Genomic DNA, 16,014 nt, shown 5'->3' on the forward strand with positions numbered 1-16,014 from the left:
GGCATCTCAGCATGTGAGCCGCCATGACCGATACGTTACGCCTAGCGTGTTACGAACGGTGTCTCCGTGTGCCGTTCTGTCGTGTCGTGGCGCAAGGTTTAAACCGTGCGATACTCGTTCCTTACGAAATAAGACACAAGCCAAAGCGCACACGTGAGAGCAGACAAAACAAACACACTTCGCACACGGCATGGCACGCGGAGCCCAGCGGAGGCAAGCAAGATTTTGATTGGATTGGATGCCATGGCGTCGAACGCGCCTGGTCTTCACGCGTGGAAAGGCTGTGGCCGAATCCACAATATCGATCATGGCAGCTCCCGGACTTGGACGCATCCGTACAACTCCTTTACTCTCCCCCCATTACTGTCTCTTCTAGCCTCTCTCCTTATGATTTCTATGGCGGGGGGATCTAATCGGCCTCATCATCGGTGGCATGTTGCAGGTGCCGCTGGGTAGGACTGCGGATAATGCCGACCACCTGGGGTATTTATCTCCGACACACGGTGGTGGAAGCAACGTTTACCTTACCTCGCATTGCTACCGTTTTCGGTCGGATTTGAAGTCGCAATCTTGAGCTCAGCAAACCAACACCTTACCGACTGAGCTACCGAGGAGGGAAATCAGTCGAGGAGGCACACACTTATACAAACGAAAACACACAGACAACTGAAGTTTTAAGTGATCGTACGGGCCCGTTCATTTCAAGGGATAAACATGCATGACGATAGCGCATTCGGTGGTCAAAATGCGCTCTAAAAATAGAATTTCACCACATATAGCACGCTGTCAGCCAGCCATTGCCACGAATCACAGCCACTGTCGAGCGCCACCGACAGAGTCGATAGATGTTATCCGTATAGGCAGAGATTACGATCACACGGAGCGATACCTGCAAGTTTTGGTATTTCCATGTCGCTTTTAACGATATAGCGGTTGGTGTGTTGCCTGTCGTTCGACTTCGCTACAGCGTTGAGACGTCTGCGAACGAGACGCCGCGCTCTCGGCCTATTGCGCAGCAGGGGGAGAATCACGTGTAATGCCGCTGATTTAGAAAGCTGGCCACACCTTAACGTGTTGAGTATGGAGTAAAAGGATCGCGCTTCTCGGACAACGCTCGACCACTATGATACAATGTTGCAGTTTATGACCCAAGAGCGCAGATTATTCAGGAACGATTTGTCGCCGTCCTGCATCCGACGTGACTCTTAGGGTGCCGTTAATCCATGACGAACGGAAAGCGCTGAGCAAAGTAGCTAAACTCTCAAAGGTGACAGAAGCATGGGAAGTGGATCCATGACTGTGAGTCAGTGACGTTGGTGCAGATTTGTACATACTTAAAGTACTGTATTTAAAATAGTGTATTTTAAATACCGTATTCGGTATTTTGGTACCTTACGCAGTATTTTTCTAGAAGGTATTTGTACTCAATTTAAAATAAATTTTTGTGGTATGTCCTGAGCAATACTCATTTTTGGATCTCAATGGATCTCAATTGGGCTCTCGTCAATGACCACACTTCGAGTCACTGTTACCTTGTGAGAGTCCTTGAGCAAGATCCTGTATCCTTTCTGAGCTCGCCCATACCCAAGTAGATTGCCCTCGACAGAACGACAATCCCAGTTCCCGCGCTTCTCTTTCGGGACCATGCACAAATGCTCGACTTCCAAACATTCGCAGGTGCTCTAGATTGGCTTTCGTTTCGTGCCACAACTCATACGGAGTCTTGTCGACGGCCTTACCAAGAAGGCGGTTCTGAAGGTAACAAGCGGTCAGGACGGCTTCACCCCAGTACGTCTCTTGCAAGTCCGCCCCAAAGAGCATGCTTCGTGCGCTCTCGCACAAAGTTCTGTTCTTTCGTTCAGCTACGCCGTTCTGCTCTGGACTATACGGGACAGTGGTTTGTAACTCTACACCACGGCAACGCAGGACCTGCCGTGTTCTCTCGCCAGTATATTCGCTTCCGTTGTCCATACGTAGGACCTTTGTAGGACGTAGGACCTACGTAGGACCTTTGTAGGACCGAACGCCAGGTACTCATCAAGTTTCGAGGCAACTTCGTCCTTCGACTTCAGGAGGTAGAGAATGGTGTATCTGGAGAAGTCGTCGATGGATGTAAGAAAGTACCGGTTCCGACTTGGTGTAAGAAGCCTCATAGGCCCGCAGACGTCAGTGTGCACTAAGTCCAGAACTGCTTGAGCTCGAGAAGAGTTCGCTTTTGGAAATGATGCCTTTTTCATTTTGCCTTTTATGCAACTAGTGCATTTGAGAACATGGTTACAGGCTTCGACATCGATTTCAACCGCCAGTCTATCCGTATGCAAACGGTTCACCGCATCAGCATTCCGGTGCCCTAATCGGTGATACCACACATGGATACAATTCCGGTGGTCCGACGCTTGCGTGAGGTTCGCCATCTCTTTTCCAGCTGTCGAGAGACGGTACAGGTCACGGTTAATCTTCCCTGTAGCAATGACAACCTTGCCCTTTGTGACGGTGCACTCTTCTCCGCGAAACGACACCACGTTGCCGAGCTCCGTTAACTTCCTAACAGATAGAAGGTTGCTGTCCAAGCGAAATCAGCTAAGAACTGAGGCACGCGACAAAGTGGACGCACGCCCACAGTAGTTGTCGCTCTCTTCTAACAGATATAACGCCCTCTGCTAACAGGACTACACGACGGAAAATGGCTGAAGAGTTGATCGAGTATGCTTTTCTATATTATAACTGTGCCGCATGTGATGTATTCCCACTCGCAGAAGAAAGAAAATGGCTCATTTTTGTACTTTTATATTGTGGAGTGCATACTTCTCCTAAATGTGTATCATCAATGGTAGCAGTAATATAGACAGTTTTGTTACGTGTGCTTGTCTGTTCCTATTTCTGATTCTCAGTATAGTATATGCAAACAATTAGTAGCCTGTTAACAGCTGGGACACCTTTGCAGTAGAAAGAAACATTTGATATCTTGTTGTATTGTTGACTGGTTTCATGAGTCGCTAACATTAATGAGTACATCCCAAGCAGCTTTAGTACCGGAATAACGAGCAGACCGTGTGGGTTGAATATTGCACATTCATGTATGCACGGCAGGATCGCTTCGTGGTGTTTTATGATGCTCGACTATGGAACATTATGCTGTTTCACGCATTCGGTCCCGTGAGGTACTTGGCTCCTCAGCGCCCTCACGAGGCTCTGAAAGCTGTGCATAGTTTTGAACGCTTAGAGAAAAACAAACAGGACAGCACTAACACCGTGTTCGTGCTGTGGTGCCGCGCTTGCACTGTCCTGCTTTCTCTCTCTCTCTCTCTCTCTCTCTCTCTCTCACACACACAGCTATGCACAGCTTTTAGTGCATTGTGAGGTTCCTGACGGACCAAGTACATCACGGGATTGAACGCATGAGACATCACGCACAGAACACCAGGGATCCTGGTGTGCAACACCAGAGCACACACATCAGAGGTCCTGGTGTGGAACATCAGAGAACAGACACTAGGAACGCCAGGGACTTCTGATGCTAACATCAGAGAAGAAAGCACCAGGAATGTCCCAAATCACAGCCACCAAAAACACCAGATTGATTCTAGTGATTTTTTTCAATAGGGACACGAGCCTCGCGTGGCCTGGAAACAGCTTTGTGCATTTTTCTGTGGTTGTTGTTCTCAGCTCTCGCGCGCTTATACACGCTTCAGCCGTGCTGCTGTATGTCATTGATCACGTGCCGGAGCCCTTGATGACGTCCTCTCGTTCGGCGATGTGCTCTTTGGACGCCAAGAGGATTTTTTACAGATGTGCGGAACAGAGCCTTGCGCGTGCTCTGTAGATCACCTGCGGTCACCGGTCTTGCACAGGAGCACATTTTATGCACTTGCACATTTTATTCGTTGCACGACACGCCCCACCGAAAAACTAAATATTTTGGGGGTCACTTCTATGCTCCTTTAAGGTGTCCTAAGTTTTGTGTATGCAACTGATCGGAAAGTCGCTTCTTGAGTTCTCGCTGCATGGAGGCATTCCCGGTGCCTCTACCTTAGAGATCGCATTCACTGGTCTTCCTTAAGACTAATGGAACTGGGTATCTTAACTGTATTTGAGTATTCGCTGCTCTATATTAATTACTGTCATTTTGATGTATTTATACCCTATCCTAATTACATTCTAGCTTTAGTACTTCACCTTATTTAAACTTTTTTTTTTTCAACCATCTTGTACATGTCACCGGTTGGCGTCAATATAGGGCACCTTTCTCACATAAGTCTCAAACTGCTGCCTGGGAGAGCTGAAAAATTTTATAGGAGGTGTCATTCAATTCAAACGCATTGTGGCGTTGGAACTGGATCTAGACATTGGCGCCGACCGTGACGGTGTTGTTAGAAGCCACGCGAACTAATTTGCAGCCATCTTGAACAACAACAGGTCCGAGACGGTCGTACATATCCAAATTGCCACCAAATGGTGCACGCCTCATCCACTTCTCTTGTAATCAAGCGATAACCATTTGTGGCTGTGACTATCGTACAGCATACCATGCAGTGAAGTTCTCTTTATAGAGCGCAGTCCGGGAAGGACGACGCTCAAAAACAGTTCACCGTATGCGAAATGGGTATGCGTATCGTTTACCGCTTTCATATGCTCACAACATTTGTGACTGGCACACAGTGTGCAGTTTTTATGTACGGCTTCCATTAAGCCGTTCGGGATGACCCACCTTTCTGGATACTGTACTCTTTGATTCGAAGTACCAAACAAGATCGGCACCATCGACGAACAGGATACATTGTATTCTTTTGGGATCATACAGGATCTCACCGTATAGCTTCTCCATTAAACAATCCTGAAAGCACAACATAAGTATATTTTAATTCTAGTACAGTTTGCCGTGAAAGCAAAAATAGTTGAGGATGACAGACATGCAAACTCGAATAATTTGGGTCTGCTAGCATGTCTCGAGGGTACAATTGATGCATTCCACGCCAAGTGATCCGGCGCTTGCGCGCGACCACCGCAGATTCTCACGAAAAAAAAAAAAAAAAATCAGAGTTTATTGTGCTGGTAGACATATACCAAATACCAAATATTAGCCTCCACCACCGACGCGTTCCGACGCAAGAGGGCTCTGAAGTTTGTGCTGTGAGCAAAAACCTTATTCCCTATGGAATGGTGTCGTGAGCGTCCTACTGCACCGACGAAGCGCAAAATTTAAGCGTGTTTTCCAAAAGGACCATGACAACTGCTCACCGAGTCTGAATGGTCTACCACAAAATTTAGGATTTGAGGAATTCTGAGAAACACTTCAACATTTCTCCAACTTTGGCATGGAAGTTGGTAGCCTCTCTTTAGTTTTCATTTTTGACAGCCCATTCTGCCGTTATGTTTCTGAAATAATCATTTGCACACGTCTATAAATCATGAGGCGTCAGGATTTGGCTGTTAAATGACAGCTGTAGGCTAGCTTTTGCGGCGACCCTCTCCAACAATCCCCCATCAGTGCAGTCACAGGGACCGATCACACTGTATATGTTGCAAGAAATGCCAAGAAGGGAATGCTACAAAGCCATAGTATTACAGTATTGTACCGCAGCACCGTCTGTGAAATGAGAATTTTGCTAACAAGTGGAGCACTAACTGTAATCACACAGCGCAACTTTCACACGAGTGCTAACCGTGAACATCTGGGGAGGACAGAGAATCCCGATAATCGAATGTAACTCTGATTCGTTGTTTTCTGGGTAAAGGTTATAGAAAAACAAGGCATGGCAAATGAAGGAAAGCGATTCAACATTTACCCCTGTGGATATTACTTGCTGTACTAGCACAGCCTAAGTCTCAACGTCGTGTTTCAGTGGCTTCAAAATAGCGGACAGCCCAATGCCAAGCACACTAAAATAGAGATTTACCAAAAGAGGATCGGAGATTGCACATGTCCAAATCAGTCAAGTTCAAACGATGGTGTTTTAAAACTGACGCAAAAATACAATTTTCCTGTGGAGAAGAATTTGCTTAGTTTCATTGGTAAAGCGCTATTATTGTTACCGAATGTAAAAAAAAAAAAAAAAGAGAACTGAAGGAACCGGAAAGCAGGAGTGAAACTATATTTATTAAAGACAATTATATTTCCAATATATGAAATGACAGTGGTGCTGGGAATTGTGCCAATTATGTTGCCTATCTGTGTGAAGGAGAAAAACCCAGTCCAACAACTTTCACGACCTGAAACAGAAGAAGCAAAACACAAGACAGTATAATTTAGCTCATAAAGAATATACTTACTCCTTACCAGTATGATGCAATAGCATTGAAGGCGTATCACGCAGAAAGAATCAAATCCAATGCATACAATATTTTTTTGTTATTGGCAATCTTCATATCATACACACAACTTTTCAATGAGTTGGAAATAAAATCAATATCGCAGGACGCGACTTTTAATCAAAGTTATTCTTAATCAATATGAACACAAGTTACAACTTTTGTTATAACAAGTCTGAGGTTGCTGTACGTGACCATAGCTCAACGTTCCTGGCCTTCAAAACTCACGATCACATCATCTGATAAGGCGTGAGTTCGGGCCCTGCTACGAACTCACGTGAAGGTCGACATGGCGTATTGGTGAGTTTGATCATGCCGCATATTAATGCACTCGGGTGACTTCATCTCAATTCAGGCAAGCCCGTCCGTCGAGGTCTCTCGATTTTGTTACATATTTTTTGTGTGAAAGCCACATCTTTGTGATGAACATTGGTACAAATTTCGGACTTCAAATCGGAGCGGATGCCGGGAAAAAAATTGAATGGCGCACGACGGTGCCTCATCAGCGAGCACCAGGGATTTCCCTACACCCCCCTCAGGGGGGATGTACACCCTCCCTGCATTTTTGCAACACTCCCCCTGAAATTTCTCAGGTAACCCCACCCAGCTCGGCCACCAACACGTTCTGGTAGTGAGTCCGGCGCAGCGAATTACATCCTGTACGGTCAAACTTGGGCTGTAGGACCACAGTCATGCAGATGATCGTACCATGCATTTCTCCAAAATCATTTGAAAGTGACTGTTCAATGCATATACTCCGCGCATATACGAGCAAAAATGCGTGCGGGCACGCAAACTCAATGTGGATCATCCAAGAACCATTTGCGCCCAACTCAATCAAATGAAGTATTCTGCTTTTTTCGTCTAAGGTTTTCATCATTGGTTGCTAGGTGTTCATTGAGCTTCGTGAGACAATGTGCTAGGCTTTTTTCTTTGCCGGTCGTGTGATTATGCCGTTCAAATGCCGTGGAATGCCGTTCATAATGAATCTGTATTCTACTGTACTGTGTTCTAATGTAATAACATGTACAAATAAAACGGGAAAGCTGTAAGATATGTCACCATTGTGCCTAGATTCTTTCCGTGTCTATGAAAAATTCCGTAAGTGGAACCTTCACCAAGCACCACCACCCCTTGAAAGCTCCCCCCCCCCCCCAGCGCAGTGAATTTCTGGGGAAATCACTGGCGAGCACTCGGGCCAAAGTCTGAGACAACCCTATGCCTCTACATTCAAGTGACGGGGACGACATTTTTTCTACTCGTTCTCTACATACGGGACTGTAGCTCTATGGCATAGCCCGATACCTACTCCCGCCCGTTCGCGTGAGGAAAAATCGCAAAAACGCCGTAAAGCGCGTTTTTGCGTGAATTTTGTAGCCATCCTGTCGGAGAAGTGGACATTAGACCGAAGTGATTTTTACACTGAAAGATAGCCCATCAAGTGCTCTTTCTAACGGTATGCTGTTAAAGATTGTGAATGATAAAGCTAAGGCGGTATGAGGGAGCAAACCGGAATCACTCTCGAAAAATACGCAGACTTCACGGATCGATTTCTCGAAAATCCCACGCTTTATTTTCTCGGAAAAAGTATCATTTATTCCATCCATAAAGTATCATTCCATTGCCTTTCAAGCGGTACAAATTTTATAGTGGGTAAAAACATTTGAGAACCATAGCGGAGCGAAAAGGCGACACATGGTACGCAGTGACACCTCACAGGCGTACGGCTGGATTAATACATCACAGGCGTGCGCTAACGTCTGTATATCCACGTTACCGTTTATTTCCTGCGTTCCCACATGCAGGAGAATAATCCTTAGCAGTTTCTTGCACCGTCACCGTGTAGGCGTGTTTATATTTTTTAACTAAATGAGATCTCACGCCAAAAGGCCAAGATGCTGCTGCCAGCCTTCCGGCTCTTTCCTTGCATTTCGCTTCGGTTTGCATTCATCCACCTATCTCGCGTCAACGCATCTTTGACGAACACACGTTAGGCTTCCAAAGCCACGACTTGGGAGGTCGTTTTCATTAGGTCTGTCGCCGGATTGCTGTACTTTACAATCAAACATTTCCTTTCTTGTGTGCTTCGTAGACATGCTAACGAATATGATCTTGCCGGCTTACCTTGTGGCTACTAATCACCAGGGGAGCGGGTCGAGCTGAAACAAACGCGTGTTCTTGGTTGTGTCCAAAGTGAAGGCTCCAAATCATTCCGTGTCTCTGTTCGATGTGTCTCGACTCGTCCACAGTACGAAATGTGTCTACTGTGCGGATTACGCACGACGACATCGTAGGGGGATGTCAATGATGAAGACCAGTTGTGCAAGGACTGCGCAAGGTATTTCCGTTCAGCTATAGATGAACTTTCTCAGTGGTCTCCTCCCACGTCTCCACCAGACGCAGAGTACGTTCAGAGCGCAGAAATTGTTGCTGAAATTAACGAGAGTATTTCCACTGCGAATAGTGATGTCACTCCACTGCGGAAGCCAACGTCAGTAAAACGGGAACGAGTAACGTCGTACGTTCCGCTTAAAAAGGAAGAAGTTGGCGACGCATTCAGCAAGACGATAAGCCGGAAAATGAGTCAGGCATTTAATGTGGATGAGCTTGCGACGTCCGATGCTATTCGAAGTTGTAGAGCGAGAAATGAGGCGACCAGGCTCTACTGAGGTTGATGGGTTTAATGACGGTTAATGGCGATGAACCGAAAACGAAAGCTCGGGTCACGCGCAGTGCTGCGCGTAACCGATGGCGGTGCTGGTGATGATTATGACGCTGCTGCTACAGGGCTCCCCCCCGTGGCGGATGACAAAGCTGGCGAGGAGGGCCGAGGTTGGCGGAAAGGTCGGGCGCCGAGGCGAAGGAGTGCAGGAGCCGGACCCGAGGCGGCGGGCGGCTCGTAGTGTGCGAGCTGCGGCGCCCAATGCACTCGACGTGGAGGGGGAGGAATGCTGGAGACAGGAGGTGAGGACGGACGTAGGGAGGGCGGGTCGGGCGATACCAGAGGTGCCGACTCCAGGAATGCGGGCTTGAGCCTGTCGATGGCCACAGTGTCAGGTCCCCGTGGAAGATCGAGGCGGAAAAACTTCCCGGCTCGCGAGATGACACTGTAGGGGCCGTCATAGGGAGGCTGCAAGCTGGAGCGCACAGAGTCCCGGCGGACGAAGACGTGGGTGGCTTGATTAAGGTCGGGGCTCACGAACACGCGTGTTGCGGGACCGGAGCGGGTAGGCGTGGGCTTGAGGTCCCGGAAGAGCTGGCGGAGACGGTCGATGTAGGAGGAAGGGTCGTGCACGAGCGGGGCCGAGGGGGTGAAGAATGCTCCGGGAAGGCGGAGCGGGCAGCCGTAGACCATGTGGGCCGCGCTGCAGTCATCCTGGCGGATCGCGGCGCGAAGGCCAAGCAGGACGAAGGGTAGACGCTCGGGCCAGGTTGTGTCGCCGTGGTCAGTGGCGCGGAGGGAAGCCTTGAGCTGCCGATGAAGGCGCTCGACCAGGCCGTTGGCAGCCGGATGGTAGGCCGTGGTTCGGATGTGATGGGTTCCGAGGGCGCTGCACAGGTGACCGAAGAGGGCCGATTCAAACTGGCGTCCTCTGTCCGTGGTTACAGTGGACGGGACGCCGAATCGGGAAACCCAGGAGAAGAGGAATGCGTGGGCCACCGTCTCTGCCGTGATGTCAGGGATCGGCGTTACCTCCGGCCAGCGGGTAAAGCGGTCGATGCACGAGAGCAGGTAGCGGTAGCCTTTGGCCGGAGGAAGCGGGCCGACCAAGTCGATGTGGACCTGGTCGAAACGTGCATCTGGCGGAAGGAACCGCGATGGAGGCGAGATGGTGTGGCGGTAGATTTTGGACCGCTGGCAGGCAAGGCAGGCCCGCGCCCAGTCACGGACATCGGCATTCATGCGAGGCCATATGTAGCGCTCTGCGACGATCTTTTGCGTGCCGCGCACGCCAGGGTGGGACAGCGAGTGGAGGGCGTTGAAAACATGCCGGCGGAAGGCCAGGGGAACGAAAGGGCGCGGGGTACCAGTAGAGGTGTCGCACCATAGACTTGCCGTCGAACCGGGGAGCGAGATCTCCCGAAAAGTGGTGGATGAGGCGGGGGAGGAACGAAGATTGGCGAGATCTTGATCAGCGTGTTGCGCCTGGGCGATGCCGTCCAAATCGACCGCGGGGGGCGGATGGAGAGCATTGACGTCCGGCCGCGAGAGTGCGTCGGCAGCGGGATTGTCTTCGCCTGCGACGTGTCGCACATCGGTCGTGAACTCCAAGAGGTAGCACATGTGGCGGGTTTCACGAGGCGAGTGGTTGAGGGAGGCTGATCGCAGGGCGAACATGAGAGGCTTGTGGTCGGTGTACAGCACAAACGGGCGGCCCTCGAGAAAATGGCGGTAGTGTCTGCATGCCAGGTAGGCGGCGAGGAGCTCTCTCCCGAAGGTGCTGTAGCGTGTTTCTGCTGGCGAGAGGCGCTGGGAAAAGAAACCGAGAGGTTTCCAGTTGCCATCCTGACGCTGTTGCAAGACCGCGCCGACAGCAGCAGTGGAGGCGTCGACGAACAACGCTGTCTTGGCGTCAGGACGAGGATGGTGGAGCAGCACAGCATCTGCCAGGGCCTGCTTGACTTCTGCGAACGCGCGTTCTGCTGCCGGTGTCCACTCCAGAGGGGCAGCACGGGCCTCTTTCGGATGGTCAGCGCCGAGAGCTGCGTAGAGAGGCTGGAGCAAGGCAGCACAGCGAGGCACAAAACGTCGGTAGAAAGTCACGAGGCCAAGGAATGAACGAAGTCCTTTGCGAGAAGTGGGGGCAGGAAAGTCTCGGATGGCCTGGACCTTGGATGCGAGTGGCCGGATGCCTTGCGGGGTGATGGTGTGTCCCAGGAAGGTAAGGGTGGTAACGCCAAACTCGCACTTCGCGGCATTGATGGAGACTCCGTAGTCCTCCAGGCGCGAGAACAGGGCGCGCAGGTGGGCGCGATGAGCCTCCGGAGATGGACTTGCGACGAGGATGTCATCCATGTATGCGAATGCGAAGTCCAGGCCGCGGAGCACTTCGTTGATGAATCGTTGGAATGTCTGCGCAGCATTACGCAGGCCAAAGGGCATCCGCACGTATTCAAAGAGGCCAAAAGGGGTGGTTATAGCAGTCTTCGGGATGTCAGGGGGATGGACGGGAATTTGGTGATAGGCTTTGATGAGGTCTATCTTGGAGAAGATGGTCGCTCCGTCAAGATTCGCGGTGAAGTCCTGAATATGGGGAAGCGGGTATCTGTCCGGTACCGTGACGATGTTGAGTGCACGGTAGTCCCCACATGGGCGCCAGTCACCAGGTGTTGCTTTGGGCACCATGTGGAGAGCGGAAGACCACGGGCTGGAGGAAGGCCGAATGATCCCCAGTTCGAGCATGTGCTCGAATTCCCTCTTGGCAATGACGAGGCGCTCCGGAGCCAGCCGTCTGGGGCGAGCGAAGACAGGGGGGGCCCGTGTCACGATGTGGTGAGTGACGCTGTGGCGAGGTGGGCAAGAGGCGTGAGATTGGCGCAGGACAGCGGGGAACTCCGTGACAATGTCGGTGAAAGCAGTGGGCAACGGTAGCCGTATGGTGGGACTAATGGCGGCTATATGCGCTGGGGCTCCATAAACGTGCAAAGAAGTAGTATTGCCGACGAGGCGCTGGCGTCTAATATCCACAAGAAGGTCGAAATGGTGGAGGAAGTCGGCGCCAAGGATTGCGAAGGGGAGGTCGGCGATGGTAAAAACCCAACGAAATACTCTGCGCAGGCCGAGGTCAAGGGTGACGGAGCGTTGACCGTAAGTTGAGATGGTGGACTTGTTGACGGCCTGCAAAGCCGAGTCTGGTTGTCGGTGTCGTTTTTCTGCGGGGGTTGGTGGAACGACGCTCACGTCAGCCCCGGTGTCCACCAGGAAGCGACAGCCGGACACGCGGTCCGTGATCCGGAAGAGCCGGCTGTTGTCGCCCCCAGCCACGCCAGCCGTTAATGGTTGGGGGAGCGTTTCCCGGCCACGAGCAAGGGGCCTGGCAGTTCCTTGCGGCATCGCCGAATTTTCTATGATACCAGCAGAAGTGGTGCTGAGAGGGCGAAGGAGACCGTTGACGGGATGGCGAGCAGCGACGGCAAAACGGGCGGCGAGGGGAACGTGGTCGCTGCGGGGGAATGGCGTCCACCCGGTTCACAAGGGCCGCCACCGTAGTCCGGAGTTGCTGGAGCGACGTGCTGATGGCATTGATTGCAACGTCCACCGGTGGAGGGGAGGTGCGGGGGGCCAGGGCGACAACGGCTCCTGGAGATGGAAGGCCAGCAAAATCCAGAATACGGTCCGCCATCTTCGCCAAGTCATCCAGGCGGGAATTTTCGCCAGCGGCCAGGATCATGCGGACATTGTGGGGCAAACGTTGTAGGAAGAGTTCGCGTAGTAGTGAGTCGTCCGTGGTAGGGTTGCCGGCGAGGTCGCGCATGCGGCGTAGGATTGTGTGGGCCGTCGATCGCCGAGCTCTTCCCTGTTCAGAAGCTGCTGCAATCGCCGCTCCTCCGAAGCAGATGTACGGCGAATTAACTCGTCCCTTAAGGTGTCGTAGGGTAATTCGGGGTGAGGGTGGATGATTAGGTCGCGGACTTCCGCCGCAGCTTCGGGAGGAAGGTTTGCGATGGCGTAGCCAAACCTTGAGGCTTGAGAAGTGACGCGGCGTCCATCGAAGAGAACCTCCGCCTGCGCAAACCACAGCTGAGGGTCGGAGATGGAGAAAGGCGGCAGGCGGAGCGGTGCCACAGAAGCCTCAAGCGGTGGAAGTGGCGGTGGCCGGCTGGGAGGCGAAGAGCTGGTGGAGTGCTGGTCGCCGTTCATGATGGTGGAACGTTGGATCACGTTCGGGTCACCAGTTGTAGAGCGAGAAATGAGGCGACCAGGCTCTACTGAGGTTGATGGGTTTAATGACGGTTAATGGCGATGAACCGAAAACGAAAGCTCGGGTCACGCGCAGTGCTGCGCGTAACCGATGGCGGTGCTGGTGATGATTATGACGCTGCTGCTACAAAGTTATTCGAGCTGGTCTACCTACGTACAAAATATCAGGAGCGCGTACCAGAAGCGCACCTCGCATCAACAGCGGTGTCGACTCTTAACACTTCTAGACGCTAGCATGACAAAGAAAGAAGCGTTGAGACTAATCCCAGAAGCCACAAAACACGTCATAGAGAAATCAAGGGCTCTAAGGGCGAAGCACGGTGTGTGAGCAACGCCCGAGAAGTACATGGGACACCGTGTCAGCGAAGCTGACGTAGTTACAGCGCTGAAATACTATCTCCAAGACGATATGGACTGTACTGTCCAAAGCCCTAACAAGAAGGATGTTATCCACGTATTGGAAGACTGCGAGAGAGTGGCTGTGGCGAAAAGGTTTATGACACGCACCATACGTGAAACCTTTAACCTGTTTAAAAGCGCTCATCCGTGTACCAAGATGGGAATGACGAAGTTTTATACACTCCGTCACAAGTGGGTGCAGACAGTCCCACATCAACAGCAGTGCGTGTTCTCGTACTGTGCGAATTTCGACTTGGTCATCGCAGATATCAACAGTGGTTCATCCGCGCAGCTAAAGAAAGAGGACCTAAAAACGATGTCTCTGCGTGATGAGCCACAAGATGCCTGCTTTTCCCAAGACTGCGCACTTTGCACAGGGGCCAAAAAGATTTCCCTGCAGAAATTAAAGATACAGCCGGACGACTACGTTAATCAGCCGTCTGGGAAAATGGAGACGTCATAACAAAGACGCTACAAGCACCACAATTTCTTAAGGAAGTCAAGAAGTGCACCGCTGTTTACATCAAGCACGAACACATACGCAACGTCCAGAGGAACGCCATCTGGAACGAGAAACATCTTGTCGAACGACGTCATGTCGTGTTGCACTTTGATTTTGCCGAAAACTGGTCACTGAATCTATCAAGCGAGGTCCAGGGACGGTACTGGAAAACAGATCAATTTTTTTTATTCAATTGCGTGGCAACAACACCTGTGTTGACAACGAGCTTCGCAACGGTGAGCGACGACATGTCCCACAACACGGCGCACGCACTTCTAGCCCTACAGGATAGTTGAGGCCCTGGAAGAAATCCTACCTGTATTCACGCATCTCATCTACATCTCAGACGATGCAGCTGCGCACTTCGAGTATAGGTATCGGCTGTATGAGATGACGAAGAACAGGCTGAAAGATGAAAGTCACTGAAAAGGTTAGCCAGCTGTAGGGATCGAACCCACATCTTCTGGATTACCGGTCCAGGGCTCTACCAATTGAGCTAAGCTAACACGCCTCTCCAGCGACTTTCGGGGTGCGTCATCTGAAGGGACGACAAACCAGCCACTCACTCTCACTCACCCTCCTTTCACTCTTAGCCAATTGAGCTAATGTGATGTGTGAGCTTGTGTAATGTGTGTGAGCACCAATTGAGCTAAGCTAACACGCCTCTCTTGGAGAGGCGTGTTAGCTTAGCTCAATTGTTAGAGCCCTGGACCGGTAATCCAGAAGATGTGGGTTCGATCCCTACAGCTGGCTAACCTTTTCAGTGACTTTCATCTTTCATCGTTGATTTCTTAGGCAATTTGAGGCTTTGTTCGTGTCTGTCCCTTCTATGTGTTCCAGCCTCAGAACATCAGTTTCTCTCAAGAACAGGCTGCTAGTGAGATGGTTGTATTCTGCCAGTGGTCACGGCAAAAATGCTTGCGATAGTGTTTGCGGTTCCCTGAAACATGTGGCATGCTTACACAACCTGGGGTGTACAGTTGCGGCAGCTATTCGAACACCTGCTGATTTCGTCCGTGTTCTCAAAGAGAAAAATCATTCAACGCACCTGCTGGAAATTCCGTCGAGCGACATCACGGCGTTCCGAGAAGCAAGAAAGGAGGAGTGGGAGACGGTCCGACCCGTCGCAGGCATTCCTTCCTCACACGTGTGGTATAAGAAATAGAACAGAGGGTTCGACAATGAAGACGTCCTGCTAGCAAGAAGTTTCGTCGACATTGTATCCGCCTGAGTAATTGGGCCTGGCTTCAGGATCCGAACATTCCGTAGTCCAGACCCGCTGGTTCGTGATACATGCAGTTCATCTACTTCAATTTTGTGATCTTGTGTCTTGTGAAATCATACACGCACGAGCCTCGTGATGTCCAGTGCCACCTTTACGTGTCATGTGAAATGCATTTTGTACTCGGAACAGAGATTAAAATACGTGTAAAGAATAAATACTAAATAGCTGTCTGTCAACCCGTGTCCTCGTAACATATTTCGTGACTGCCGAAATGGGGATACGCCCGACGGTACAAGAAACAGTTTGGAATTATTCGCTTGCATGTGGGAACGCAGGAAATAAATGGTAAAGTGGATATACATACGTTAGAGCAAGCCTGTGGTGTATTAATCCAGCCTTACGCCTGTGAGATGTCACTGCGTACCATGTGCCGCCTTTTCGCTCCGCTATGGTTGTCAAATGTTTTTAGTCCCTATAAAGTTTATCCCGCTTGAAAGGCAATAGAATGATGAATGAGTGATATTTTTTTCGAGAAAATAAAGCATGGGGTTTTCGAGAAATCGATCCATAAAGTCTGCGTATTTTTCGGGGGTGATCCCGGTTTGCTCCCTCAGACCGCCTTAGCTTTATCATTCACAATCTTTAACAGCATACCGT

General features: G+C 50.6%; 1 protein-coding gene across 2 annotated transcripts in view; it reads right to left on the reverse strand.

Moving 5' to 3' along the window:
* The window catches only part of LOC135388308 (uncharacterized), a 48,362-nt gene that overhangs the window by 2,394 nt on the left and 29,954 nt on the right, over positions 1 to 16,014 (reverse strand). The window contains exon 9 of one of the 2 annotated variants that reach the window (XM_064617773.1): positions 4,709 to 4,834. In XM_064617773.1, coding sequence (XP_064473843.1) covers positions 4,709 to 4,834 — 126 coding nt within the window. Of the gene's footprint in view, positions 1 to 4,708; positions 4,835 to 6,140; positions 6,211 to 16,014 lie in introns of those variants that run through there. The other variant, XM_064617774.1, reaches the window with a different exon arrangement.

The sequence above is a fragment of the Ornithodoros turicata genome, chromosome 3 (genome assembly GCF_037126465.1).
Source record: "Ornithodoros turicata isolate Travis chromosome 3, ASM3712646v1, whole genome shotgun sequence".
Lineage (NCBI taxonomy): Eukaryota > Metazoa > Arthropoda > Arachnida > Ixodida > Argasidae > Ornithodoros > Ornithodoros turicata.